The 27,049-nt window shown below is 41.6% G+C and overlaps 2 protein-coding genes and 1 long non-coding RNA gene across 4 annotated transcripts in view; 2 read left to right on the top strand and 1 right to left on the bottom strand.

The window, feature by feature from the left end:
• Window positions 1-4,674: 4,674 nt before the first annotated feature.
• On the top strand, window positions 4,675-7,784 carry LOC133051457 (uncharacterized). Its single transcript, XR_009691886.1, has 3 exons — window positions 4,675-4,750; window positions 5,205-5,281; window positions 7,728-7,784. It is a non-coding gene; the product is annotated as an uncharacterized LOC133051457 (long non-coding RNA).
• A 381-nt stretch (window positions 7,785-8,165) lies between these two features.
• LOC133051970 (small integral membrane protein 10-like protein 2A) overlaps window positions 8,166-27,049 on the bottom strand; it is a 47,783-nt gene continuing 28,899 nt past the window's right edge. Inside the window, exon 2 of the mRNA XM_061136655.1 lies at window positions 8,166-8,265. The gene's annotated coding sequence lies outside the window, so the exon portion shown is untranslated. The remainder of the gene's footprint in view (window positions 8,266-27,049) is intronic.
• ZNF449 (zinc finger protein 449) lies at window positions 12,276-25,197 on the top strand. 2 transcript variants are annotated; one of them, XM_061136191.1, is made up of 5 exons: window positions 12,276-12,382; window positions 15,458-15,911; window positions 17,515-17,719; window positions 21,974-22,087; window positions 22,279-25,197. In XM_061136191.1, exons 2-5 carry the CDS (start codon window positions 15,558-15,560, stop codon window positions 23,163-23,165), a joined length of 1,560 nt encoding a protein of 519 aa, XP_060992174.1. In that variant the 5' UTR covers window positions 12,276-12,382; window positions 15,458-15,557; the 3' UTR covers window positions 23,166-25,197. The 2 variants fall into 2 exon arrangements, with proteins under 2 accessions (XP_060992174.1, XP_060992173.1); XM_061136190.1 differs by lacking the exon at window positions 12,276-12,382 and adding an exon at window positions 12,654-13,201.

Raw genomic sequence — 27,049 nt, 5'->3', positions numbered from 1 at the left:
TAATTTTTGGTTGTATTGTAAGGTAGGGGACCAACTTCAGACTTTTTCATGTGGATATACAATTGTCCCAACACTATTTTTTGAAGAGCCTATTTTTCCTCATCGAATGATTCTGACACCCTTGTCAAGAATCATTTGACAGTAGATGTATGGGCTTGTTTCTGAACTCTCAATTTCATTTCATTTGTCTATATGTCTGTCTTTATGCCAGTACCATACTGATTTTTTTTCATTTATTTTTATTAGTTGGAGGCTAATTACTTTACAATATTGTAGTGGTTTTTGCCATACATTGACATGAATCAGCCATGGATTTACATGTGTTCCCCATCCTGATCCCCCTCCCACCTCCCTCCCCACCCCATCCCTCACGGTCATCCCAGTGCACCAGCCCTGAGCACTTGTCTCATGCATCCAACCTGGACTGGAGGTCTGTTTCATACTGATTTGATTACTATAGCTTTATGACAAATTTTGAAAAAATCAGAAAGTGGGGGTCCTCCAACATTGTTCCTCCTTTTCCATGTTGTTTTGATTATCAGCATGTCTTGCAATTCCATAGGAATTTTAGGGTTGGCTTTTCTGTTTCTGCAAAAAGGACTGTTGAAATTTTGATAGAGATCATACTGAGTTTATAGATTGCTTTGTGTAGTATTGTCATTCTATCAATAAATCTTTCAATCTATGAACATAAATAGTTTGCATAATCAAAGAAGGAATTACTTTGATGATTAAGGTCTGTTTAAAAATGCAGATTTTAAGTAGATAAACATCAGGTAGATCTGGGTGGGCCATATTCCAGGCCTTGTGAAATCCACTATAAGACCAATTGTAAAGAAGGCAGAGAAGAAAAAGGTAATAGGTAAGAAGCTTCTAATTGCATATTAATTACTTGATCATATGTAATATTTACTATACCTGGAAAGCATCTCCAAAAGGTGTATCCTGTAATGACTGAACGGTACTGATTTGGTTAGTGCTTTCATTTGCAACAACATCTCTCCAATACTAAATAAGCTTGTTCTAAAATTTTAAGTTATAACTAATATTTTAAGAAATATTAGACTCGATTATACTTACCAAAGGAACATTAATATTTTCCTCTGTGTTAAATATGGATTTAGACTTTTACTTAAAAAGGAATTAATGTGATCAAACTGATTAATTCCAGTCATCATTGTTGGGTCACACCTAGTACTAATCAGTCTCTGAAACTTTTGCTTCTGTCTTCCCTTTCATGGCACGGTTGCTAGTCAATGTACTCAGTTGAATTTGGGGGCAGACCACTAGGAGGCTTCACAAAAGCTATAAAAGGTCCTTTCCTCAGGTCGCCCTGGCATTCTAGGAGCTCCGGGTCTGCATAATGGCTCATTCTAGTAACTGTGTGTGAGGATGATCCCAGGGCAAGGTACACTTATGTCCTTGTACATTTAACTTATAATTTGCACCTGGCTGTATACAACTGGCAGGAAATTACAGACACAGAGGGTCAGCATTTCCACATATTTTGGTGGGGGGCAGAATTCAACCCCTAACACCCTGTTTTAATTTGTATTGGACTGTATTAACTATTTATGTGGGATTGAAGGTTCAAGGTCTTCCATTTTATAGAGCCAATTGTGTCAAAGACTTTATTTTTCATTAAATCAGAGCATATTTTAGGGTAATGGGCTATGGGGGAATTTATGCAAGGCAACAGTTCTGATGGTTACAGTGAGGCATAGTTTTTGTCCTCTATTTTTGTGTTTGGTAACTCTCTCCTAAGAGTATAATAGGTTCCTTTTTATTTTTTTTATTATTATTATTTTTAATAGGTTCCTTTTTAAAATTTAGTGAAGACACCCAGGTATAACTGTGTTTGTTTCCTAAGCCTGGTGCTGATTAAGGCTATGAAGCTTTGCCAATTGGTGCATATGAACAGATCCTAAAGTTAATTTAGAACTTATATTGTAGAGGTACAAAAGCCAATTAGTATAATTTAATCTTTTGTTGAATAAAAATTCTTTTGGTAAATTTTAGATTTCAAATTGGTTAAAACTATGGACCTCTATTTTAATTTTTTGTCCTCACCATCCAATGTTTTGTTCTTTGAATAGTTACTGGATACTTCCAGGGTCCACTCTATCCTGATCAACCCCAAATTTGGTTTAGATATCAAGCCTGATGATGCCATACATGCATTAAAGCACTAGTAACAGGATTACTACTCACATATTGAAGCTTTCTTGAGAGAGTAGGGCAGGCTCCGTAGGCAGATCTGAAAATGGCGTGAGTGAACATGGAAAGAAAATTGACTTTGGGGCTTTATTGGGCCTAGGAGATGGAGCTGGGGTGAGGGATTTTGCTATCACTGGATGAGGCTGGCATGGTTTGAGCTTCTGGCTTGCATCAAAGGAGGGACTATGTGTCCCAAATCTTCTTTAAGATGATATGGTCCATATATACAATGGAATATTACTCAGCAATAAAAAATAATGAAATAATGCCACTTACAGCAATATGGATGGACCTAGAGATTGTCATACTGAGTGAAGTAAGTCAGAAAGAGAAAGACAAATATTGTATATTGCTTATATGCAGAATCTTAAAAAAATGATACAAATGAACTTATTTACAAAACAGAAACAGACTCACAGACTTAAAGAATGAATTTATGCTTGCCAAGGGGAAGGATAGGGGAGAGAGAGACTGGGAGTTTTGGATGGACATGTACACACTGCTATATTTAAAATAGATAACCAACCAGACCTACTGTATAGCACAGGAAACTGTCCGATATTATGTTACAACCTAAATGGGGAAAGAATTTGAAAAAGAATTGATATGTATTAAAAAAATTTGTAATAAGAGGGAGGAATTGGGAAATATACTCCACAATGAATGCATAATCCATGTACACAAAATGCTAAATAATAACTAATAAAAAATAGACACATAAAAAAGGAGGGAATACTCAGGTACTCTTATCAGCTTGCCCACACATGTAGGAAGAAGGGGAAGGGGTAGTAGCAGGGCTTGAAATCTGTCAGTAAACATTAACACTGAAGTGATATCCTTTACTATCAACATTTTCTTGACAAACTCTGGGATGGGAGCAATTATGATCTTCACTTTACAGATGAAGAAATGTGGCTTAAATTGAATCCTCAATGTGAAGGGATTTGAACACACATTTATTTTATGTCAATCAGTGCTTGTGTCTTTGATATAAGGTAAAGTAGGGGAGCATTTGCACTAACAAGTTGATTTCCAAAGCAAGTGAGCAGAATGTTATTATGTCTGGATTCCTGTAAATTAATGAAAAATGTTGTACTAATTATTTACAGTATACAATTACCCTTTAAATTTCAGGATGTTACTGCTGGTATATGAATCCTTATTCCATTTGGACACAAAGCTCACCTTTACATCAGTGCCTTGTACTACATTAATGAAAATGTCCTGGTCTGAAGGCACATGTCCCTCTCTGCCACCAGCAACACTGTAGACATAGACCATAGTTGGTGTGTCTGTAGGCTATGGAACTTCATGGTCTTGTGCCTGACTTGGGGCGATGACTCCTTAATCAGGGACTAATGAGCACCATTAGTAGCACCAGCAGCAGTGCTTCTGGCCTAGATGCCCAGACTGGCTCGCATCTGGGTCACAGACAGACCTCGGGATCCCCAGCCCCAGTGAGAACTGGAATTGAGCTCACGCATGGCTGCAAGAATAGTTGTCCTAGCTCTCTGGGACTATGGCCCATGCCAAGTTATTCCAGCAATGCTTCTCAAAGATGCTAGCAGAACTTTCAGGGATACAAATGAAATGTTCTCTCTTGAAAGAATACAAGTAATTGCATAACCAAGGACGTTGCATGACGTTGAGACCAGCTTGAGACTCAGGAGCCCTGCCCCTTCTGATATTGTGAGGAGCATGAACTTTGCCTTACGCCAAGACCTTGTCTTTGGAAATGCGATGAAGAGGAGGGGAACAGTGTTACTGGGCAGGGGGTGAACTTTGAAGGGACTCAATATACAGTATATCCAACTAAGGCTGCATCAAATCGTTGTGGCTGAGATGACCACAATGATGAATGCTAAGGTCATCCGAGCACTCCCTGTGTGCTAGACACTGTTCTGAACACTTCAGTAGCATCATCTCATTCAATCCTCACAACTCTAAAGGAAGGAAGTGCTGTTGTCCTCTTCCCTTTACAGAGGGGGAACCGATGGATCAGAGAGTTTAAAGGACTTGTCCAAGGTCCCACAGAACTGGCACTGGAAATTAAACAGCCTGCCTCCTGAGCTTGTACTCTTAAACACTACTATGTGCAGCAACGTTTTCCTAATGTGGGCAAATGGTAGTCACATAACTTTTACCCAGCAGGGCTGGGGTTCATCAAGCCAATTCATTTTGTGATGGCAGCTAAAGATGCTACATTAGCTAAATGTATCTGAATGTTTTACCACGAAGGTTATTCTGAGAGGCCACATTTTTCACAGGAGTAACCATTGGTCTGGAAGGGAGAGCAAAAAAGGGGAAGAAAATGACTTTTTCCTTTCTCCCACTACCTTTCTCTAAGTCCCAGGACCTGATTGGTTAGGCACCAAGAGGAGTCATGATGACTCACAATGGCTCAGAACACTCTGGTCACGTGCAGTGGTAAGATCTGACCATGGCTGCCACCACCTGAGTTACTCCGTGTTCAGGCATGAACACACTGAATTAGAGGCGCTGGAAGACAGGGCAGACTATCACCTATGTTTGGGTACCATCTGTGTATCTGTTCCCTGGACATTCAGTTTTCTTGTCTTAGGCTCTTTCTTTTTATTTATTTATTTTTGGTAGCTCTCTCTTCAAAAAAAAATTATTTATGTGGTTTTGTCCAGTCTTAGTTAAAGTAGGTGGGCTCTTCATTGCAGCGCACAGGCTTCTCTAGTTGTGGTGGGTGGGCTTCTCTCTAGTTGTGGCCTGTGGGTTCCAGAGTGTGTTTCCTCAGTAGTTGTGGCATGTGGGTTTAGTTACCCTGCAGTATGTGGGATCTTAGTTCCATGACCAGGGATCAAATCCCTGTCCCCTACATTGGAAGGCAGATTTTTAACCACTGGATGGCCAGAGAAGTCCTGGCTCTTCCTGGACTTGAGCAAAATCTCTCTGTTAAAACTTCTCCCATGGGAGGAAATACAAAAAGTGTCCTAACTATGTTCATTGCATTTCAACAGGTCTGCTGAGTAATGTCAGCAATTGTGGTTTCAAGATCCAATCATCCAGTGAAAGCTTCAAGGTAATTCAATTCAAGGTAGGATTCGCTATACTTCCTTGATCTCATTGCCAGCCTTGGCAGTGAGTCTCAAATTACTGCTTTTTGTTTAATACCAATTCACATAAATGGCGTGTTAAATTGTAGAAAATATAGTTGTGAGTGGTCAGACTTCTCACGCCATATTACCCTGTGAGTCTCTGATATAGAACAACTAGATAGTTAATGTTAAGAGTGTGTGACCCATGTGGATATTGTCTCAAAGTAGGACATAGACTTCTACAGGATGTTTTTATTAACAGTGAAGATCAGGCTTTGTGTTTTTTACAGTGCTACTGTTTAAGGAACTAAAATGACTATTATGAGGAAATGTGACTTGGCCCCACACTGGCTGCCCTGCTCAGTCTCACATGACAACTGAGGAGACCGAGATATGGATGCCTGGACAAGGGACCCAGGCCATGTGCCCCCTTCCTTGAGTGGCAGGGAAGGCTCGGCTATCCAGGTTTCCTCTCACCCATGTAGGACCATGTAAAGGCACTATGATACTGTTTTCAATGTTCAGAACAAATAGAGGGATGGAAATTGTTTCCTTGTCTTCCACAAGGATCAAGAGGAGGCAAACTGAAGGGGTAGAAGGCTGGGGCCCTTATGCCAAACAAATTGGGTTCACTTCCTGGTTCTGCCACATACCAGCTGTATGACCTTGGGCCAGTTACATGTTTTTTTTGTACCTCAGTGCCCTCTTCTGGGTAAGTGGGCACTGGGTAAGACCCACCAAAGCTGTTATGACATTACATGAGCCAGAGTATATTAAGCCCTTTGGAGAAGTGCCTGGCAGACAGACACCCTGAGCAGAGGTCTGCTGCTGCTGCCGCTGTTCTGATCAGGAATGTATTCCTCATAAAATGGAAGCCTGAGACTGGAGAATGCATATCATCACCTTCTCTTTCTCTCCTGAATGAGAACCTCTTAAAGCCACAGACTGGTAGAGAGTCTTCCCTGGCAAAGTCTGTGCCCTTGCTTTGAACTCTAGTTACAGGCTGGTTCACTGTTTGTTTGTTTGGGGGTTTTGATGATATCTTTCTTCTGAGCCCCAGTGCTCTTTTCTTGGAGAAAACAGTCCGAATCTGCGTCAACCTGCCTTGATGTTTGCACCTCTCTGTGTCTCAAATTTATGCTTCTAGGAAGCTTTCTTTATTTAAATAATTTTATAGAATTGACTCACATTTTTAGATTCTTGTTGTAGAAAATACATTACATCTACAGAGATCAACTAGTAATCCATCTCTCCACCCCTTTTCTTTATTCCCCCATCTTACACTCCTACCCCAGAAGAACTGCCATTTGCTTGCTGTAAATATTTCAGATTTTATTCTTTGCATTTACTTTTATCAATATAGATGACTCTGAAGAAAGACAAATGTGATACTAAGACACATATTGTTTTTCAAGTTTCTTTCTTCAACTATTATTTCTTGGATATTCTTTCCAGGTCAATACATAGAGGACCCCTTCACCATTTTCAATAGCTGCATTTTATATCATATTATTGATATACTATAATTTATTTACATAAGGAAATTAGAAAAATTGCCTTTGTCTTAAGTGGGTGTCTCTTTGGAATAACAAGTCATTAACCCATATATTTTATAAAAACTATTGGATATAAGTTAAATACATAAAAGAAGATATTATGTGCTCTAACAATAAAATATGAAATAGCAGAAATGATGTGTCCATTTCACACTGACTACAAAACACACATGAATATAATTTTTGAAACTAGAGAGAAATGTGCTTGAAGCTTTTTGTTTTCTGTTTTAAGACTAAAAATACCATTTCTTGCATGACAGGAAAATTAATTACTGCCATCCTATCAGTTCGTCCCAAAATACATCTCTGAATTTAGTGCAAGCACAGTCATGAACCTCAACAGGATTTTGCCATGAAATGAGCAGATTATTCAGTCAAATAAAAAAATCCATGTGAAAACTTCCCAGGTGGCTCAGTGATAAGGAATCCTCTTGCACATTTGATCCCTGAGTCAGGAAGATCCCCTGGAGGAGGAAATGGCAACCCACCCCAGTATTCTTGCCTGGAGAATCCCATGGACAGAGGAGCTTAGCGGGCTACAGTCCATGGGGTCACAAAGAGTTGACATAACTGAGCAACTAAACAACATGTAGAAACAGTCATGATTGTGAGCTGTTTCAAGATGTGAAGATCTACACTATAGATTTAGCAACTAAAACAAGAATCAAAAATATGTCAATGGAACAGAACAGAGATTCTCAACACAGACCCATGTATATGACAGAATGAAGGAAATGATAAGGTTGACATTTCAAATTATACTATGCCCCAGAGCAATATCTTATGACCACTTGCTAAAAGCAAGTGTGTGTGGCAGGGAGGTGGCAGGGGTGTGGGGCAAGAAGTCCCTAGGTCCACTGGATTAAGTGGATTTCCTCATCTTTTTCAGGCCCTCTCAGCTGTGCTCTCTTCTGAAAGCTGTCTGTGGAATCAACCAGTCATGGATAGAGGAACCTCTAAAGTCAGTCCTAACACGCCCATACCAATCATCAGAAGGCTGGCAGATAAATACCTAAAACTCACCCTGGCTTCCAAAAACACAGTGAGTTTTTTACTTGGTAGGCAACTGGGGAGGCACAGAAATGGCCTGGATTTGTCCAAATGGCTGTGGATGCTGACACGAGCTGTACCAGGGTGGAGCTGGCCATTGCCAAAAAGTCATATAACCTACCTGCTTATGCCTGTCCATAATCTTGGAAAATGCAGAAAAAAAGTAAAATAAAATAACAAAATCCTCCCTTGTTTCACTGGTTAAAATAAAAGATGCCTGTCAGTCCTTCTAGTTTGATATGTTTTTATGTTGATATAATTTTCCTGGGTTACACTGGAGAGGAAATTCTATTCATTCTAACAGTCTTTGCAGGGGCTCTCAGACACAGTGGAGATGGTGAGATCACACTTCATATCAGACTTCTTTCAGCTTTAATCTGAAAAAAAAAAAAACAATGAAGGGAATAGTTGGGGAGTCCTAGGTCACTCAAGGACCCAAGACTCCTGTCCCCTAGGAAAGACATTCACTGCCATTCACTGCCAAGGAAGTGCACTGCTTCTCTGCTGGGCCTGAAACTGCCCTCTCCACTCCCCCAAGAGACACTCTGCTGCTGGGAGGCACCAGCAAAGGGAATCAGGCCACAAAGAGCCCAGGCCCAGGAAATACTCCCCATCCCCACTGGTCCCTGCCTCGTGCCTCCAGAAGCTCCCCACACAGCAAGCATTCCTGTCTCTGGGGGCAGCAGGGGGAATCCTTTTCCCTCACCTAGAATCCCAAGGTGGGCTGGCCTGGGGAAACTCCTTCCATTTCCCCAGGAACTCAAGGAAGCCCCAGTAGCCTGCAATAAACCAAGCAAGGCAAAGGCCCCACAAAGGCTCTTAAAATCACGCTGTCTTCACAACCGCAGCCCAGAGCAGGAGGCCAGGGCCTGCTCTCCAAACCCAAACAGGGAGACTGCCTGCTACACTACCAAGCTTCCACAGAACCCACTGTCTCCTAACATGAGGCCAAAAGTCCAGGACACAATGGAAAACTACCCTTCATACAAAGAAGCAGGAAATTCACAACTTGAATGACAAAAGACAACCAAATGACACTAACTCCAAAATGAATTAGGTATCAGAATTATCTGACTGTAATTTTAAAGCAACGACCATAAAAAGAATTTAACAAACAAGTAAATGTTCATACCAGCTTGTTTGGGGCTTCCCAGGTGGTGCTAGTGGTAAAGAACCCGTCTGCCCACAGGTGTATAAAACAGACTTTTGGACTCTATGGGAGAAGGTGAGGGTGGGATGATATGAGAGAACAGCATCAAAACATGTATATTATCAAGTGTGAAACAGATCGCCAGTCCAGATTGGATGCATGAGACAAGTGCTCAGGGCTGGTGCACTGGGATGACCCAGAGGGATGGGATGGGGAGGGAGGTGGGAGGGGGGATCAGGATGGGGAATACATGTAAATCCATGGCTGATTCATGTCAGTGTATGGCAAAAACCACTACAATATTGTAAAGTAATTAGCCTCCAACTAATAAAAATAAATGGAAAAAAAAAGAACCTGTCTGCCAATGCAGGAGACATAAAAGACGAGGGTTTGATCCCTGGGTGGCAAAGATCCCCTGGAGGAGGGCATGGCAACCCATTCCACTATTCTGGCCTGGAGAATCCCGATGGACAGAGGAGCTTGGCGGGCTATAGTCCACAAGGCCGCAAAGAGTCGGACACGACTGAACGATTCTCACTTCACACCACTAGGGAAATGAGGGAAAGGGGAAAGAGACATCTCTATTTCTTTCAACTGCCTGTCAATCTACAGTAACATCAAAATGAAAAGTTTAATTTAAAAGAGGGACTCCAAGACATGCTCCTCCCTTCCAGAAAGACCCCAAACCACCATTTCTGAGGTCTTTCATTCCACACTCACTCCACCTTGACTTCAGACTTCAGAAACTCTCTCTTGTTAGCAGTCATGCTCCATCCTGCCCAGGAGTGAGGCCATTCCACAGCCCTGACTGCTGACCTTAATACAACAGCTAACAACTTCATTTGTTTGTTTGGTGGGGGGACGGGGTCTAGAGATGTTGCCCAGGCTGGAGGGCAGTGGCTACTCACAGGCACAATGTGGTACTGATCAGCAGGGCAATTTTGACCTGCTCCATTTCAGACCCCTCCATAGGCCACCTGGTGGTCCCCTGCTGCTGGGATGTTCCCTTGTGGACGATCACAGAGTGCCCTGGATCCCAGAAGTCCTGAGCTCAAGAGGATCTCCCATGTCAGCCTCAGGAGCAGCAGGGTGTGCCTTAAGCAGAAATCACACCAGGCCTGCTCCGTTTTAAGCATCGACTATGTGATCCAAAGGTACATGCTGGTCTCCCTTAAATCCTCAAAATCCCAGATGCCATTTAACCAAAAGGGAATTGAGGCCCAAAGAGGAAAGTGATTTGCCCCAAGTCACGTTGCCACTGAGCAGCAGGCAGAGCCAGGATTCAAATCCCTCTGATCCAAGATGACACTGACTATTTGCAGCAGTGACCTGCCTCCCTGTGGAGACAGGCACTCTACACTGTTCCTCTGTGTGCTTGGGTTGGGGCTGGAATCTGGAGGGTGAAAGTTCCAGACTAAACTACAAAGTCACTTGCCCATGTCGTTCTACTCAGGAGACTCTTGAGGGGAAGTAAGACATTGTGATGTTCCAGTCGGGGCCACCAAAGCCCACATAAAACATCTCTCTCTCAGTCACCTCTTCCCTCATTCTCAAAAGCTCTGTCTGTATGCATTTTAAAAGAGTCACAGCTTCTTGGTAAGTTTATTGGATGGTGCAGAAGCTGCATGTGCACCCTGCTGTGGGTCTCCTAGGACAGGATGGTCAGGAACTGCTCCATCACGAGAAGCTTCAGGACTTGCTCCATGCGCTTCTCCAGCCAAAGGCACACATCCATGGCAAAGCTCAAGGAGCTGCCTGAGTGATTCTGGGGACCAGCAGCAGAATCCATAGAAATGCAGATGAGAGGCCCTGGAGCGGGGCCTCCTTTGGCTCTAGCCACAGAAACTTCTCTGGTTTCACAACAAGGACCTCTTTTTGTTCTTGGGAGTTGGGGTCAAACGCAGACCATCTAAGCCGGGAAACCATCCAAAACAGCTGGTGAAGGTACCTGGTGCCCCATGCAACAATACACAAAATCTGCAGGAGTCAGCGTGTCCCTGGTGCCAAGTCCCAGTCCATGAGCCCAACTCCAGCTGAGACAGAGCTGTTTCAAGCGCTTTGGCCTCTGTGGGTTCGGGATGGTGGGGTGCCTGCCTCCAGCCTAGCTTCCACCAGCGCCTCTGGGAGGCACGGTTGCCGGCAGCTCTTTTCTCTGTCTTGGACCAACACCAAAGTTTGGCGTCCAAAGACACACACACACACACACACACACACACACACACACACACACACACACACACATCCCTAGCTCAGGTCAGATGTGAGGACACACATACAAACTAGCTCGGGTCAAATGTGAGGACTACATCTTCCGGATGACAACATTGCCTCTGGCCTGGCCAAAATTCACCGCTGACCTCCCAGAAGTGAAAATTTGACTCCGGGGGCGGGAACAGCGAAAGACCAATTGGAAGACAAGAGGCGGGGCCATGTTGGCGACCTAAAGATCCAAGAGCTCTCTGGTGGTGGCCGAAATCAGAGAGGGGTATCAGTCCTGAATATTCATTGGAAAGACTGATGCTGAAGCTGAAACTCCAATACTCTGGCCACCTGATGCGAAGAACTGACTTATTTGAAAAGATCCTGATGCTGGGAAAGATTGAAGGCGGGAGGAGAAGGGAACGTCAGAGGATGAGATGGTTGGATGGCATCACCGACTCAATGCACAGGAGTTTGAGTAAACTCCGGGAGTTGGTGACGGACAGGGAGGCCTGGCGTGCTGCGGTCGTCGCAAAGAGTCAGACACGACTGAGCGACTGAACTGAACTGAGCTTCGTCAAATCCTAGTTCTTTAAGGAGAAAATACAAAGATAGCTCAAGGGCACTATGATGCGGAAGGGAAAGATCAGGGTCATTATCCCCAGGAAAGCTTATTAAAATGCGAATCCTCCAGCTCACGCGAGATCCAATGCGTACGGGTGTCGGGGGAGAGCCTAGAAAGCTGAATTTTTAACAGGTCCTCACAAGAAATTCTTCCTAAAAAGAGGTTTGAGAAGCATTGATCCAGTCATAACGGATTTCAGGAAGTCCCCAGCCACTCCAGTTACTCTAGGGCTGATGGGAGAGAAGCCATCGCTAGGATCTAGAACAGCGGCATGCCCCACCCAATCCCCGGGAATGTACAGGCGTTTAAGACCGGAAATGGGATCGCTTCCAAAGAGGCCTCAGGGCCGAGGGAGGCCAAGGAAAATCCCAGCCTCTCCCGCGTCAGCATCCTTAGAGACTGAGATCGCTGGGCGAGTGTCGTGGAGCCTGCCGGGAGTTGTAGTCCGCAGCGCGACCGCGCGCCTGCGCCATGGGCAGCTGCACCCGGTGAGGCTGGGAGAGCCGCGGGCGCTGAGGCGGTGAGTCCCGGAGCGGCCAGAGGGCGTGGCCGTCCCTGGGGCGCGGGCGCGGGCGCGGGGAGCCGGGCTCTCATCTCGCTCGGGCTGAGCTAACCCGCCGCCTCCAGTCCCGATCGGGCGGCGGGCGCGGGAAGGAGCGACAGGCGGAGGGCCCCATGTCCGGCCCGGGTCCCCGCCGCCGTCCCCTGCGACCCGCCAGGCCTTCCCGGGCTTCTCCGGGGCGGGGAGCTCAACATCCTCCCCCGGGAGCGCGCTGGGGCCGCGCCGCACCGCGGGTACCCGATTTTCAACCCGCTTTTTGGCTTGTCCCCCGATCCTTTTCCCGAGTGCCCTCTGTTTACACCCTTATTCATCCACGGGCCCTGTGGGCCCGGGTTCACTCATGAGGGTTTGGGGAGGAGCCATCCGCCCTGGGATGGAGTGAAGTTTTTCTCCGGAGGGGCCGACGCGGGGGAAACCCGGAGGGTCAGTTCCCTGGTCGACGTGGTGTAAGGTTTGGGACCGGTGGGGAAGGGCTGCCCAGCTGCGAGGCTGGAGCACGTTCAAGGCACGTCCCTGGGTGCCCCCGAGATATTTAGGTGTCTTGGCAGGGTGGAGGTTAAATAGAAGCTTCCTAGGAAATGACCTTTCCTGAGCACTTCCTCTGTGCCAAGCATGCTGCTGTTCCCTGCAGTGGGCTCTGCCGAGGGAACTTCTAGGAAAGAGATGCTGTGATTATCTCGTGTTAACGACAGAAGCCCTGGGTGTCAGCATCACACAGCTAGCAGGTTATCACTAGGTGGGTCTGACGCCGAAACCCAGACTACCATCAAGATAAAGGTGAGATGGGGACTGTGTCCATTTGGGATGACTGGCTGGAATCATGAGTATTTTTTCCTTGTCCCACTCCAAGAAGGAGGAGAGGCACATGAGATGCCCCCGAAAATACGGACAGAGAAGAGCCACAGTGCCCGGGTGGGTACTAGGGTTGGCATCTGTGGAGACATGTATGTGAGGGCCTCTGTGACCTCAGAGATCACACTGAGAACATTTGGATGTTTTTAGACTTTAGCATTGCAGTAGTAGGTCGGTTCCAAACTCTTTGCCACTCCCCTCTGGCATTTACTGTGTGACTTGGAACAAGTTATTCAGTCCTCCTTATCCTTACCTCAGTCTCTCACCTGTGTTCAGGACACAGTACTAGAGCCCACTTCCTGATGTTGGGTAAGGGCTAAATGAACCAATATATGTGGGAGGCGTAGAACAGTACCTGGCACAAGGCGTGACAAATGTGAGAAATGTCCTTGGTTATTAATGCAGACCTGATTCCTGCTGGCCTGCCTTGTTGCCATGTATTTTTCTCATGAGAAAGTCACTTAGAATGCTGTTTCAGGGTGAGGGTCATGGTGGTGTTGGCTGAACTACAGGAGACCCCTGTAGCGGGGAGGAATAAGGGATTGGTGGTTTACTCTCTTTGCAACGCATGAGTCTAGCTCAGATCCCCATGGTTGAAGATGACTAAGGGCTCCTCAAAGGTAGATGAACTTTTAGGGTTCTTCACCATTGTAAATATTGCTTGCCATTTCTTCTGTGGCCTAGCTGTATGCAAAACCACAAGACAGTGGGAATTAGGTTGGAAGTGGGTTCAGAAGCCACTAAATCTGGAGGGGTTCGTTTAAGGGAAGGGTTTCTTTGCTTTAGGTCCATGGAATTCTAGAGCAGAGCTGTCCAATAGAATTTTCTGCAGTGATGTCTCTCCTTTTTTAAAAAAAATTTATTGGGATATAGTTGATTTACAGTGTTGTGTTAGTTTCAGGCGTACAGCAAAATGAACTAGTTATACATATATTCACTCTTTTTTTAGATTCTTTTCCCATATAGGCCATTACAGAGTATTGAGTAGAGTTCCCTGTACAGTAGGTCCTTATTAGTTATCTGTTCTGTATATAGTAGTGTGTATATGTCAATCTCAACCTTCCAATTTATCCCTCCCCCCCTTACCCCCTCATAACCATACATTTACTTTCTACATCTGTAACTTTTTATTTTGTTGATAAGTCATTTGTATCATTTTTTAAGATTCTGCACATTTGATATCATATGATATTTGTCTTTCTGTGTCTGACTTACTTCACTCAGTATGACAATCTGCAGATCCATCCATATTGCTGCAAATGGCAATATTTCATCCTTTTTATGGCTAAGTAATATTCCATTGTATATATGTCCACACAAAGATGTCACTTGAGCACTTGAAATGTGGCTAGTATAAGTGAGAAATTGAAATTTTAGTTTAATTAATTTAAGCATCCATGTAGGCCTGCTTTTTTCTGTTGAAAGTCAAAGTGTGAAAGTCAGTCGTATCCGACTGTTTGCAACCCCATACAGTCCATGGAATTCTCCAGGCAAGCATACTGGAGTGGGTAACCTTTCCCTTCTCCAGGGGATCTTCCCAACCCAGGGATCGAACCCAGATCTCCCACATTGCAGGCAGATTCTTTACCAGCTGAGCCATAAAGGTAGCCCAAGAATACTGGAATGGGTAGCCTATCCCTTCTCCATTGGATTCTCCCAACACAGGAATTGAACCAGGGTCTCCTGCACTGCAGGCAGATTCTTCACCAACTGAGCTATCGGGGAAACCCACTTTTTCTGTTGAGGTGTGGTTAATTTACATTGTTGTGTTATAGGATATTGCAAGATATTGAGTATAATTCCCTGTGCTATACAGTAAGTCCTTGTTGTTTACCTATTTTATATATAGTAATGTGTATATGTTAATCCCAAACTCCTAATTTATCTCTCCCCCCAACTCACATGGGACTATTGAATACCAGATTGGAGAGTACATTTCTAGAGAATCCATAGATGGTCTTGAAGATTTTATAGCCTTATTGAAATTAAATGCAGAATTTCATGTGATGTGTATTTTTCTAGAAGAGAGTTCATGGCTTTCATCAGATTCTCAATTCCATCCCCCTCAAAGATTGATTTGCTTCCTTAGGGCTTTGGAGAAAAGGAAGCAAGTTAAGGGAGGTAAATCTGCCCTCTGGTAATCACTACTGTTTCTCTTTTCTCATTTTGTCCCGACCTCAGCGTATACATAGGTGGCTCCACCTGGAGGATAACAGAAGTAAAGAAATTTGAATCTGCCACTTCAAGTTCCATATAAATTGCACATTGCTGGAAGAGGGCAATGGCTGTGGCCCTGGGTTGTGCAATCCAGGCCTCCTTGAATCAGGGCTCGGTGTTTCAAGAATATGATACTGACTGTGAGGTCTTCCGCCAGCGCTTCCGGCAGTTCCAGTACAAAGAAGCAGCTGGGCCTCATGAAGCTTTCAACAAACTCTGGGAGCTCTGCTGTCAATGGCTGAAGCCAAAGATGCGTTCTAAGGAGCAAATCTTGGAGCTGCTGGTGTTGGAGCAGTTCCTAACGATTCTCCCCACAGAGATAGAGACTTGGGTGAGGGAACATTGCCCAGAGAACAGAGAAAGAGTTGTGTCACTGATAGAAGACTTACAGAGAGAACTTGAGATACCAGAGCAGCAGGTGAGAAAAGAGGTTGGGATCTTGGATCAGACCTTCTGACTGGTACCACAGGATTTCCCTGCTGGAGCTTTCCAATTTTTCCTTCTGCTGGAATAGGCTCCAGACAGTCTCAACTATTAAACCCAACTCCACTTCTATAACAAATATTTGGTTATGTCCCTTTTACTATCCTAAAATGAAATTTATGAATAATACAAATTACATATACAAAATTAGGGAAAAAATCAATATAATAAGTGCCCTGTGGGCCAAATATTACACAAAGCCTATTTTTATACAACCCACGAAATAGTCATGGTTATTACCTTTTTGAAGGATTGTTAAAAAAAGAAGAGACAACAGACCAGTACTCGAGTACTACCCACAAAGCCTAAAATATTTACTGTCTGTCTCTTTACAAGAACATATTGCCAACCCTGAGTTGAGTAGAGTCTAGAAGGAATATAAAAGAAAAGGAATGTGATTTCTTATGAACTAATAAGCATTTTTGTGCATGTATTTGGGCTTGACTGCACCAAAACTTTAGGGAGTTGTCATTTGCTTGACTCTATGCATAGATACACTGGGAATGTGACAGCCAGAACTTCTGAGTGATATGGTACACTCAAACATTATGAGTGGTGTTGCTGCTGGTCATAGGATTTCTCAAAGTGACAAATAACTCTTGGTCAATTGGAACAATAAATAGTATAGTCTTTCTTTGATTGCCAAAGTAATGCTTTTCTAGAAAATCCAAATCATGCTAAAATATGCAAAAATATTTTGTGTTTATATAACCAACAGGGTGAGATCCTTGACAGATTCTTTTTACCTATGTGAGTGTTTGAGGGAACATTCCTAAATGGTTTGGGAAGTGAAGCAATTCTTCCCTGTGAATTATATAGACTCCCATCTCTGGCTCAGTACATTGTGATAGCCACCACCTACCATCCTAGGCAAAATGCCCTATAGGGGTGGTGGCACTGGTCTCTGTTCAGAACCATCAAGTGAAACCCATAGCTGAGCAGAGGCAGAATCTTTGGGAGAAGGCAGGAAGTACTTGTGGGTGGGCATTAGGGGCACTCCAGCAGGGGGTGTCGATTGGGCTCTGTTGTTAGCCTGCCTGAGCAGGAGTCATCCAAGGTTCCCTGCCTCCTAGGATAGGATGAATTTATGGTTTCCCTTTCTCTGTCTTTCTGGTTTACCTTACCATATAAGATTTTATCTTTGTATGGTCTAATCATGCACTACCCAGCACAGTAGCCAATAGCCAAGTGTGGCTCTTAAGCACTTGCAATGTGGCTATTCCAAGTTGAAATATGCTCTAAGTATAACATACACAGCACATTCTGAAAACTTAATATGAAACAAGAGATAAAAATAAATTAAAAAAATAATAAGAGTAGGTAAAATATCTCACTAACAATTGTTTAAATTGATTACATTCTGAAATTATGATATTTTAGATATATTGGGTTAAATTATGTTGTTAAGATTAACTTTGTTTCCTTTTTTGTTTCATATGGCCTCTGGTAAATTTAAAAGGACATGGGTAGCTTGCATTATATTGCTACTGGGCAGGGATGGTCTGGACTTTTAGTGATGGTTCTGGCATTTCCTCCAGCTTGATAGGCAGGAAATGCTCTTGGAAGAACTGGCACCAGTGGGAATGGCACACATACCACCAAACATCCACCTGGAGTCACCCCCACTCCAAGTAATGGGACCTGCCCCAGAAGTCCCAGTGGCAGAGGCATGGATCCCACAAGCTGGGCCTCAGGAGCTGAGCTTCAGTGCTGCTGGGGAAGGCCAGCCCTTTCTTGACCCTGGTAAGGCAAGGGTTTGATTTCCTTTCTTTGGTTTCTGTTTTGAGAGCTCAAGAGCTCTCTAGGGTTGGGGAATGCCTGATGGAAATGGGCCACTCTGATCAAGAGTAGAAGGAGGAAATATCTCTCTGGGAATAGCTGGTCACAAAGCACCTTAGATCGAGTGGGATTGAAAATCCCTTAAGCTAATGACCCTGCTCAGGAAGCCCATTTTTCTCTTTTCAATTTTTTTATCATGATAAAATACCCACAACCTAAGATTTGCAACCTCAACAATTTTTATGTGTATAGGTCAGAGGTATTAAATACATTTGTAATTTTGTGGAGCCATTCACAACATCCATCTCCATAACTGTTTTCATCTTGTAAAACTGAAACTCTATACCCATTTACACAACTTCTCATTTCTACATTCCACACCCTGCCCCCCACCCCATCACCAGCTCCTGGTTACCACCATTCAACTTTCTGTTTTAATGAATTTGACTACTCTGTGTACCTCATGTAAAATAATGCAGTGTTTGTCTTTTCATGACTGGCTTATTTCACTTAGCACAATGTTCTCAGGGTTCATTCATGTTGTAGCATATGTCAGAATTTCCATCCCTTTAAAGGCTGAATAATAATCCTTTGTATGTATATATCACATTTAGCTTATCCATTTTTCATAAATGTATACTTGGGTTGCTTCTATATTTTCAGTTCAATTCAGTCACTCAGTCATGTCCGACTCTTTGCGACCTCATGGACTGCAGCACGCCAGGCTTCCTGTCCTTCACCATCTTTCAGAACTTGCTCAAACTCATGTCCATTGAGTCAGTGATGCCATCCAACCATCTCATTCTCTGTTGCTCCCTTCTCCTCCTGCCTCCAATCTTTTCCAGTATCAGGGTTTTTCTAATGAGTCAGCTCTTCACATCAGGTGGCCAAAGTAATGGGGCTTCAGCTTTAGCATCAGTCCTTCCAATGAATATTCAGGATTGATTTCCTTTAGGATTGACTGGTTTGATCTCTTTGCAGTCCAAGGGATGCTCAAGAGTCTTCTCCAACACCACAGTTCAAAAGCATCAATTCTTTCGTGCTCAGCTTTCTTTATGGTCCAACTCTCACATCCATGTATGACTCCTGAAAAAACCAGCTCTGACTATATGGACCTTTGTTGGCAAAGTAATGTCTGCTTTTTAAGATGCTGTCTAGATTTGTCATAGCTTTTCTTCCAAGGAGCACGCATCTTTTAATTTCATGGCTGCAGTCACTAGAGGATGGGAACTCAGGTCAGAAGGGTGGGAGACAGGTCAAGGGGAATGGTTAGTGGCCTCTACTGACATGGGCTTTGAGCATAGGTTGGAGAATACAAACTGGTGATAGTGTCAGAAGCAGGGCTCTGAGAGTCCAGGAAGAGGAGACTGAGTGCCCCAGAGGCATAAGGATCTGTGTGTTATGCAGAATAATGGAGGTGGGTAGGGGTGGAGTTGGTATATAATTAAAAATTGCATGAAGTTAACATTCAGGAAGAAGCTCAAGTTTGAGCACACATTTCCTGTCTGCATCCAGGGTATGGTATAAGGTGTAAAGTTAGGTTATTGAGATTTTTCTTCCTTTTTAATGTAGGCGTTCATAGCTATAAATTTCCCTCTAACTAAGCACTGGTTTTACCTCCCAAAGTTTTCATTTTCATTTACCTCAGAATATTTCTAGTTTCCCTTTTGATTTCTTCTTTGACTGATGGGTTACTTAGGAATGTGTTGTTCAATTTCTTTATATTTGTGACTTTCCCAATTTTCTTTCTGTTATTTATGATGTCATTTTAGTGGGGGAATGTACTTTGTAATTGTGATCCTTTAACATTTTTGAGCATTTGTTTTATGTTATAGCATCTCGACTGTCCTGTACAATTTTTTCTGCACCTAAGAAGCATGTATATTCTGCTGTTGTTCGCTGTGGAGTGTTGTCTGTAAACGTCTGTGATGTTTAGTTGGTTTATGGTATTTAAAGTCTTCTATTGTTGATATTCTGCCTAAATTTTCTATCTAGCAGTGCAAAGAGGTATTGAAGTCCACAACTATTGTTATCAATTGTCTATTTCTTTTTACATTTTTTTTCATATATTTTGCTACTGCAAAGTGCACATATGGTTATAATTGTTACATCTTCCTGGTGGATTGATCCTTTTATCATTATGAAGTGATTCTCTTGTTCTACTATCTATTTTGTCTGATATTAATATAGTCATTCTGGCTGTCTTATGGTTGCTTGCTGCTTGCATGACATATCTTCTTCTGTCCCTTTACATTCAATCTGTTTGTATCTTTGAATCTGAAGTGTGTTTCCTTGGATAGCATATAGTTGGATTTTTAAAAATCCAGTCTGACAATCTCTGCCTTTTGATTGAGTTGTTTAATTCATACCATTTAATCTTATCTTTGATATGGTTGGATTTGTATCTGCTATTTTAGTTTTCATTTTTGGATATGTCTCATATCTATGTCTCATATCTGTCCCTCTATCTGTCATTTACTGCTTTCTTTGACACCAAGTAAATATTTTAAATGTAACATTTTACTGACTTTAATGAATTTTCACAATTTTTAGTTATTCCCTTAGTGGTTACTCTAGAGTTAACATGTACATCTTGACTTATAATCAGCTTCAGATTTATACTGACTTAATGTCAGTGAGATGTAGAAATATTTCTTGTATGTAACTCTATTCCATTTTCCCCCTTCTGGGGGTATTAAAAATAGATGTTTCTTAATTTCCTAGACTTTAAATGTTTCTTGTATTATTTTTAATAATTTTCACCAGTTAAACTGGGAAATAGGTCTACAGAGCTCCTCATGGTATCATACTGGAAACCTGTCTCCCTTCCTGCATTTAGGTTATACATCAGTATTTGACACGTAGGCCTTTGCTACTCTCTCTGCTTATTTCAAGTTTCAGTTTGCTTCCATTTTTAATACATAATGGCAGCTTTCCTTTGACCTGTGACCTCCAGTTTATTTGACCTTGGTCTCATTGCCCTCTCATCCTATTCTTAGCTTTGAAACCCCCCCCCCCAAAAAAAACAATATAGTGAATTTAAACAGAATTTTATATGAAGCACATTTTTGTTTCTTAATCTTAAAAGATCTTTTTTTCCATGAAAATATAAAATAAGATATTTTAGTCCACTTCCTATGTTTTGATATAATGGTTAAAATTCATCAAATTAACCTGCTAATATTATTTTAATGGTGCTAATATTTAAACATCATGCTGCATTTCTATCTCAAATGAGCTACTTCCAACCCACACTTGATGACGGACCAGTTAACTTAGGCAGAGCAGAGAAGGCGAGGAAGGGGTGTGGAGAGAGACTGAGCAGAGAGGCTCTCAATAAGGAGAGGGTAATAGGACACGGGGAGGGGGCACTGAATGGAGAAATTTCTTCAGTTGTCCTTAGCCTGATAGTGAGAAACACTCTTTAATGGTTACTTGGGGTAATTTCAGGAGAATCAGTCCACTTCCAAATTTCAGCTGAAGCAAACATAAACTGCTTTTCTGGTTGTCAGCCCAGACAGTTTCCATTATAATTTGGAAATCTCAATTGAAATTATTCCAATAAGCAGTTGCAAAACTTCTGGCTTTACCTCTTTCTCTTCATATAGTACTCAATATCAGCATTTCTCAGTTTCAATACCAACTTTATGAAGATTTATTTCATATTTTGGCTCTAACCTAGGGTCTTCCCTGGTGGCTCAGTTGGTAAAGAGTCTGCCCACAGTGTGGGAGACCTAGGTTCAATCCCTGGGTCGAGAAGATCCCCTGGAGAAGGAAATGGCAACCCACTTCAGTATTCTTGCCTGGAGAAGTCCATGGACAGAAGAGCCTGGTGGGCTACAGTCCATGGGTCACAAAGAGTCAGACACAACTGAGTGACTAACACTTTCACTTCACTCTCTTGGCTCTAACCTTAATAATTCTATTATCAAAATAGATAAAGTAGCAATTTAGTGTATTGATTTCAGCACAGAATTGATTCACTCCCCTTCCATAGGTTAGAGGAAGAGTGCCTTAAGTTGAACACAAAAGGTTGTTCTCTCATTTTTTGTTCTTATCTTTAAAGAAAAAAGACTCTTGCAAGAGATTCCAGGTGATGTAATAGTAATTGAGGAGGAAGTGAATATTAAGCAGCCACATGTCCAAGATATCATGTTTAACTCTGTAAAAACCTTTGATAACCCAAACTATTATGCTTCTCATCTTTCTTCTGGCAAGGATACCCAATACCAAAACTTGACGTGAGCTTTCCATTGGAACATAGAGAAGAGGCATGGGTGAAGGAACTGCAAGATTCCAAAGAAATTAAGCAATTACTTGATTCCAAGTTAGGTAAGTAATTGTTCATTGATACCACACAAGAAAGAAAAGAAAAAAATCAACCTTGATCAGGGTAAAGAGTTTTGGATTCTACTAAGGAACATCTCTATTTCTATGAATGGTTTAATATAAACTCTTCATTTTCCCTCATGTTCTTTTCCATGTGGGACATGGTGAGATATGTATTCTGTTTCTTCTCTCAGGTTTTGAGATTGGAATAGAAAATGAAGAAGATACTTCAGAGAAACAGAAAAAACTGGAGAATATGTATCCATTTATTGTTACTTTAGAGGGGAATGCTCTTCATGGCCCCATTTTGCAAAAAGACTATGTACAGCTAGAAAATCAATGGGAAACCCCTCCAGAGGATTTACAGAGAGATTTAACAAAACTTGTAGAGCATCAGAACCCCTCAGCAGGAGAGAAACCTGAGAGCTCCAACTTGGAAGAACCTCTCAACCCAAGACCCCATAAGAAGAAGAGTCCGGGTGACAAACCTCACCGATGTTCTCAGTGTGGGAAATGTTTTGCTCGAAAGTCACAACTTACAGGGCACCAGAGAATTCATTCAGGAGAGGAACCTCATAAGTGCCCTGAATGTGGAAAGAGATTCCTCCGTAGTTCAGACCTTTACAGACACCAACGACTTCACACAGGGGAGAGACCCTATGAATGCACTGTGTGTAAAAAGCGATTCACTCGGCGGTCACACCTTATAGGGCACCAGAGAACCCATTCTGAAGAAGAAACATATAAATGTCTTGAGTGTGGGAAAAGTTTTTGTCATGGATCAAGTCTTAAAAGACACCTGAAAACTCATTCGGGTGAGAAACCTCATAGATGTCATAATTGTGGGAAGAGTTTTAGTAGGCTGACAGCTCTTACTTTGCACCAGAGAACACACACTGAAGAGAGACCTTTTAAATGTAATTATTGTGGGAAAAGCTTTAGACAGAGACCAAGCCTTGTTATTCATTTAAGAATTCATACAGGGGAGAAGCCATACAAGTGTAGTCATTGTTCTAAAAGCTTCAGACAGAGAGCAGGCCTTATTATGCACCAAGTCACTCACTTTAGAGGACTTCTTTAAGGATTGTTAAAGGAAACAAATCCTACAGAGATTGATAACTAACCCCAAAACAAAATCTTAAACATGCAGCAGCCTGTTTGTCTTGGAAGAATTCTTTTGTTTGAGCTTGTAAGAAAAGAAAAGCTTTTTTTTCTACTTTAAAAACCCATCTTCCAAGTTATATGAATTCTAGAGTATCTACCTACTCTTTCAGTTTTCATAGATTTGATTTATGCTGTCTCTGCAACTCATTTTTTTTATTACATTGACAATTTTTGTGAACCAAGCCAACCATATCATAAATGTCAGCATAAAAATAATGGCAATCCTTTTCAGGGTAGGGTCAACATAATGGATTATCATATTTATCTGGCATATCTATTACAGTATTACCATAATTATTCTGCTGTCATTATTAAAAGTGATTATATTAGTTTAAAACTTTATATGTGTCCCAAGTGACAACAAAGGAGACAGTGTATTTTATGAAATAATAAAAATGTGTTAGGAACACATGGATGAAGAGAATTTCGTTTGCCTGCTATGAACTGGGTTCTTTCCATTGAAAATTTTGTTTTTGAAGAAATTAGAATTTTAATCTTTACTTTTGAATTTTGCAAAGTTGACTAATCTGCTTAGTTGGCAGTCTGGGGTGATGCTGCTCAGAGCTGAGTATTGGTTTCATGATTTATTTTGTTCCCAGGATAAGTCAACTCTTTGTGGAAGAACCCATTTGCCAGTTGAAGTCATACAAGTAGACTCTAATTTAATTTACACTGACTGAGGAACCAGTATCCATTGCTTTTCACTCTCCTTTGCTATTCAACTGTGTGTCTGTCAGTGCTTTAAAATTTTACCCATTCTTTAATTCAGTGTCTCCCTAAGTGTGTGTCATAGAACACCTATTTCTATAAGATAGTTTGCAAGTAAGTTTGGGAATCCCTTCCTGCTATTTCTGCTTTGTAGATTCACAGTGCACATCAGCCTATGAGGATTCTGAGAGGTCCTCTCATGAAGATGGAAAAAGTACCTCTTTTGGCTCAGTGTTTTGTAATCCTGTTTGACCCCAGGACCCGTTTTCATGTATACCCAATAATAACCCACAGAGCTCGTATTCTGCAAATATTCTTGGAACACACTGCCTTTAACACATATTTCTATAGCTATCTGTATAACCTGATTGTTCCCAAGCCTAGCTATTTCCGGTTGCTTCAAGGCTTTTATGAAATAATCTTTACACTTATTTTTTTTATGTAACATAAACACATCATTTAAGGAGGTGAGGGTCAGTAATTCAGATATTTATGTGTTGCTCAGTGATTTGTAACCTCTTTGAATTTTACTTATAATCTCACACACACATTGCTACTTATATAAATGTTCTCATATACTAGTGGTAATGACTCAAGTTCCTATAGCAAAGGAAGAACTCTCTTTGTCAGTTAAAGCTGTTAATACATGAAAATATTCATTCAGCCTAGTTCCTTGTTAAAAAATGCAAGCAATAGGACATTCAAGTATTTTCCTTTGTGAAGATACCAGTCATCCTTTCCTTAAACTAGAATTAGGGAAAGTATATTTTTTTCTATTCCATTAAAGTTCTTGCAACTGATATTTAATATAAGCATTGTGGGGGTATGTACTATGTGCCTAACTAGTCCTGTTCTAGGCTTAATGGAAACTATTAAAAATTAATTTGTAAAGAGTTTATAATATCTTTAGTTAAACAAGAGTTGGGAAACAAATGGAGAGCAGCGCAAGAGAGTTTGTAGTTAAGTGTCAATTCATACCAAGTACTAGAGCCAGGATGTGTCCTTCATTTTGTCATCCAGGTCCCAGTATGATGCTGCTATAAGTTTGGGGATGAAATTGAGATCCCAGTAGCAATAAACATGGAACAGGGGAGGAGTCTGAATGTAGAGGTTAATAATACTGAATGTAATGGCTTCTCTTTTCTCTCTTGTGGAATTGCATTCAAACCAGGACAGTGCCTTAGAATGGATGTGCCCAACTGCTCTGTATCTATGCAATATTTTAATAAAGTGAAAATGTATGTGCTCTTCCTGCTTTGATCACATTAACTAATTGTTTGAACTTAGAGATGCTTCCCTGAGCAGTGGCAACAAGCACCACAATGGACTCCTGCCCCGATTTCAGTTGGAATCTTTACTCTCTGCAACCATGGGTTTATGTATCAGTTTTAGCATTTAATGCAATCAATTTTAGCTAGTAGAGTTAGTTGCAATCATAAATGGAGCTGTATCATCTACATCAGGAACACACATGACTGGATTTTATAGGGTAGAAAACATCTATTCTTCATCTCTTTGTCATAGTATCCTGTGTATAATAAGCACTAATAAATATTTGTGGCATTGGATCAAGGATTATGTGAAATAGTTCTTAGAAACATGTCATAGTTAGAACATGGTATGGATGTGCCTAATTATACTTCTGAGCATTTCAAATAGGGCAAAATATAGTACCTACCTCCTAAGTATTATGAAGGGCAAAACATGGTACCCACCTCCTAAGTACTATGAAGATTAAATATATTTTGTTCAGGCCCTGCACAGTGTACACTTGCAATAAATATCCAGCGTATTGTATCTTAAGTATTTGTTGTTTAATGATAAAAGTATTTTAAGGCTATGAATTTTCCTTTAAATATGGCTTTGGTCACATTCCATACATTTTATATATAATGCTTGTATTAGCCAGGATTCTCCAGAGAAATAGGGAGGATGGACAGATGGAAATGTATACATAAAATTTGTATATACATAATATATATTTTTATTTATAATTAGATTTATTATAGAAATCCACCCATATAGTTACAAAGCTTATGTCCCGTAATCTTTCATCTGCAAGCAGATGAAAAAGGAAAGCTGGTGGTGTAATTCATTCCAGGTATGACAATGTAAGAACCAGGGGAGCCAATAGTTTAACTCAGTCCAAAGCCAAAAGCCTGAGAATGGAGATGGGGGGGAGGCAAGGCAAGGGGAGCTGCAGGTGTAGGTCCCTGAGTCTGAAAGCCAGAAAAGCGGGAGCTCCAATGTTCAAGGGCAGGAAAAGATGGATATTGCAGCTGAAGAGGGAATTCGCCCTTCCTCTGCCTTTTTGTTCTATTCAGGCCCTCAACAGATTGGATGATGCCTACACATATCAGTGAAGGTGGAACGCTACTCAGTTCACTGAATGAGTGCAAATCTTTTCTGAAAACACTCACAGACATGCCCAGGAATCATGTTGTACCAGCAATCTGGGCATCCTTTAGTTCAGTCAAATTGCACATCAAATTAACCATTACCATGTTATTATTGATGATTTCAAAGTTATCACAGTTTTCATTATAATTTCTCTTTGACCCAAGAACTGTACAGCATTGCCATTTTCCTCTTAATTTTTGGTTTTCCTGCACTGTGATTAGAAAATGAAGTTCACTTTATTTCTACTTTTAAAGTTCATTTAGGTTTTTTAAAAGACACATATTTAATAAAATTTGCAAAGTGTCCTAAGACCCTAGAGAATCCAGATTCTCCTGGTTCTTTTCTAGTCCTCTGTAGCAGATATGGAACAGATGAGAAGACAACTCATCTCCTAGTCTTTCCTCAGGATTAATAATCAGTTTACTCAACCCCCTAATTCTGGAATTTTAACTACTGGTATTGAGGTGGGGTTGGTAGATTCTTTTCTTACCAGAGTAATGTAAAAGTTAGTCTCTATCTAGCTTTTTCCAGGTTGCATTGTCAGACAGAACTTCTCAGAGGTCTAGCATGACCTCAGTTCACATTTTTTAAGGATTCACAGGTATTAAAATATTACATATCATTCCTCTGAGTGAGTGACATCCATTACAATCCCCAGCATGATACAAAAACAACATTTTATCTCCAAGGAGT

Source organism: Dama dama, chromosome X (genome assembly GCF_033118175.1).
Source record: "Dama dama isolate Ldn47 chromosome X, ASM3311817v1, whole genome shotgun sequence".
NCBI lineage: Eukaryota > Metazoa > Chordata > Mammalia > Artiodactyla > Cervidae > Dama > Dama dama.
Note: the sequence above shows the minus strand (reverse complement) of the source record. Positions and strands in the feature narration are given on the sequence as shown.

Coding starts and splice junctions, on each gene's coding strand:
- ZNF449 (XM_061136191.1), top strand. CDS start 15,558: ATGGCTGTGGCCCTGGGTTGTGCAATCCAGGCCTCCTTGAATCAGGGC. Junction 15,912..17,514: donor TTGAGATACCAGAGCAGCAG/GTGAGAAAAGAG, acceptor CATTTCCTCCAG/CTTGATAGGCAGGAAATGCT. Junction 22,088..22,278: donor ATTACTTGATTCCAAGTTAG/GTAAGTAATTGT, acceptor TTCTTCTCTCAG/GTTTTGAGATTGGAATAGAA.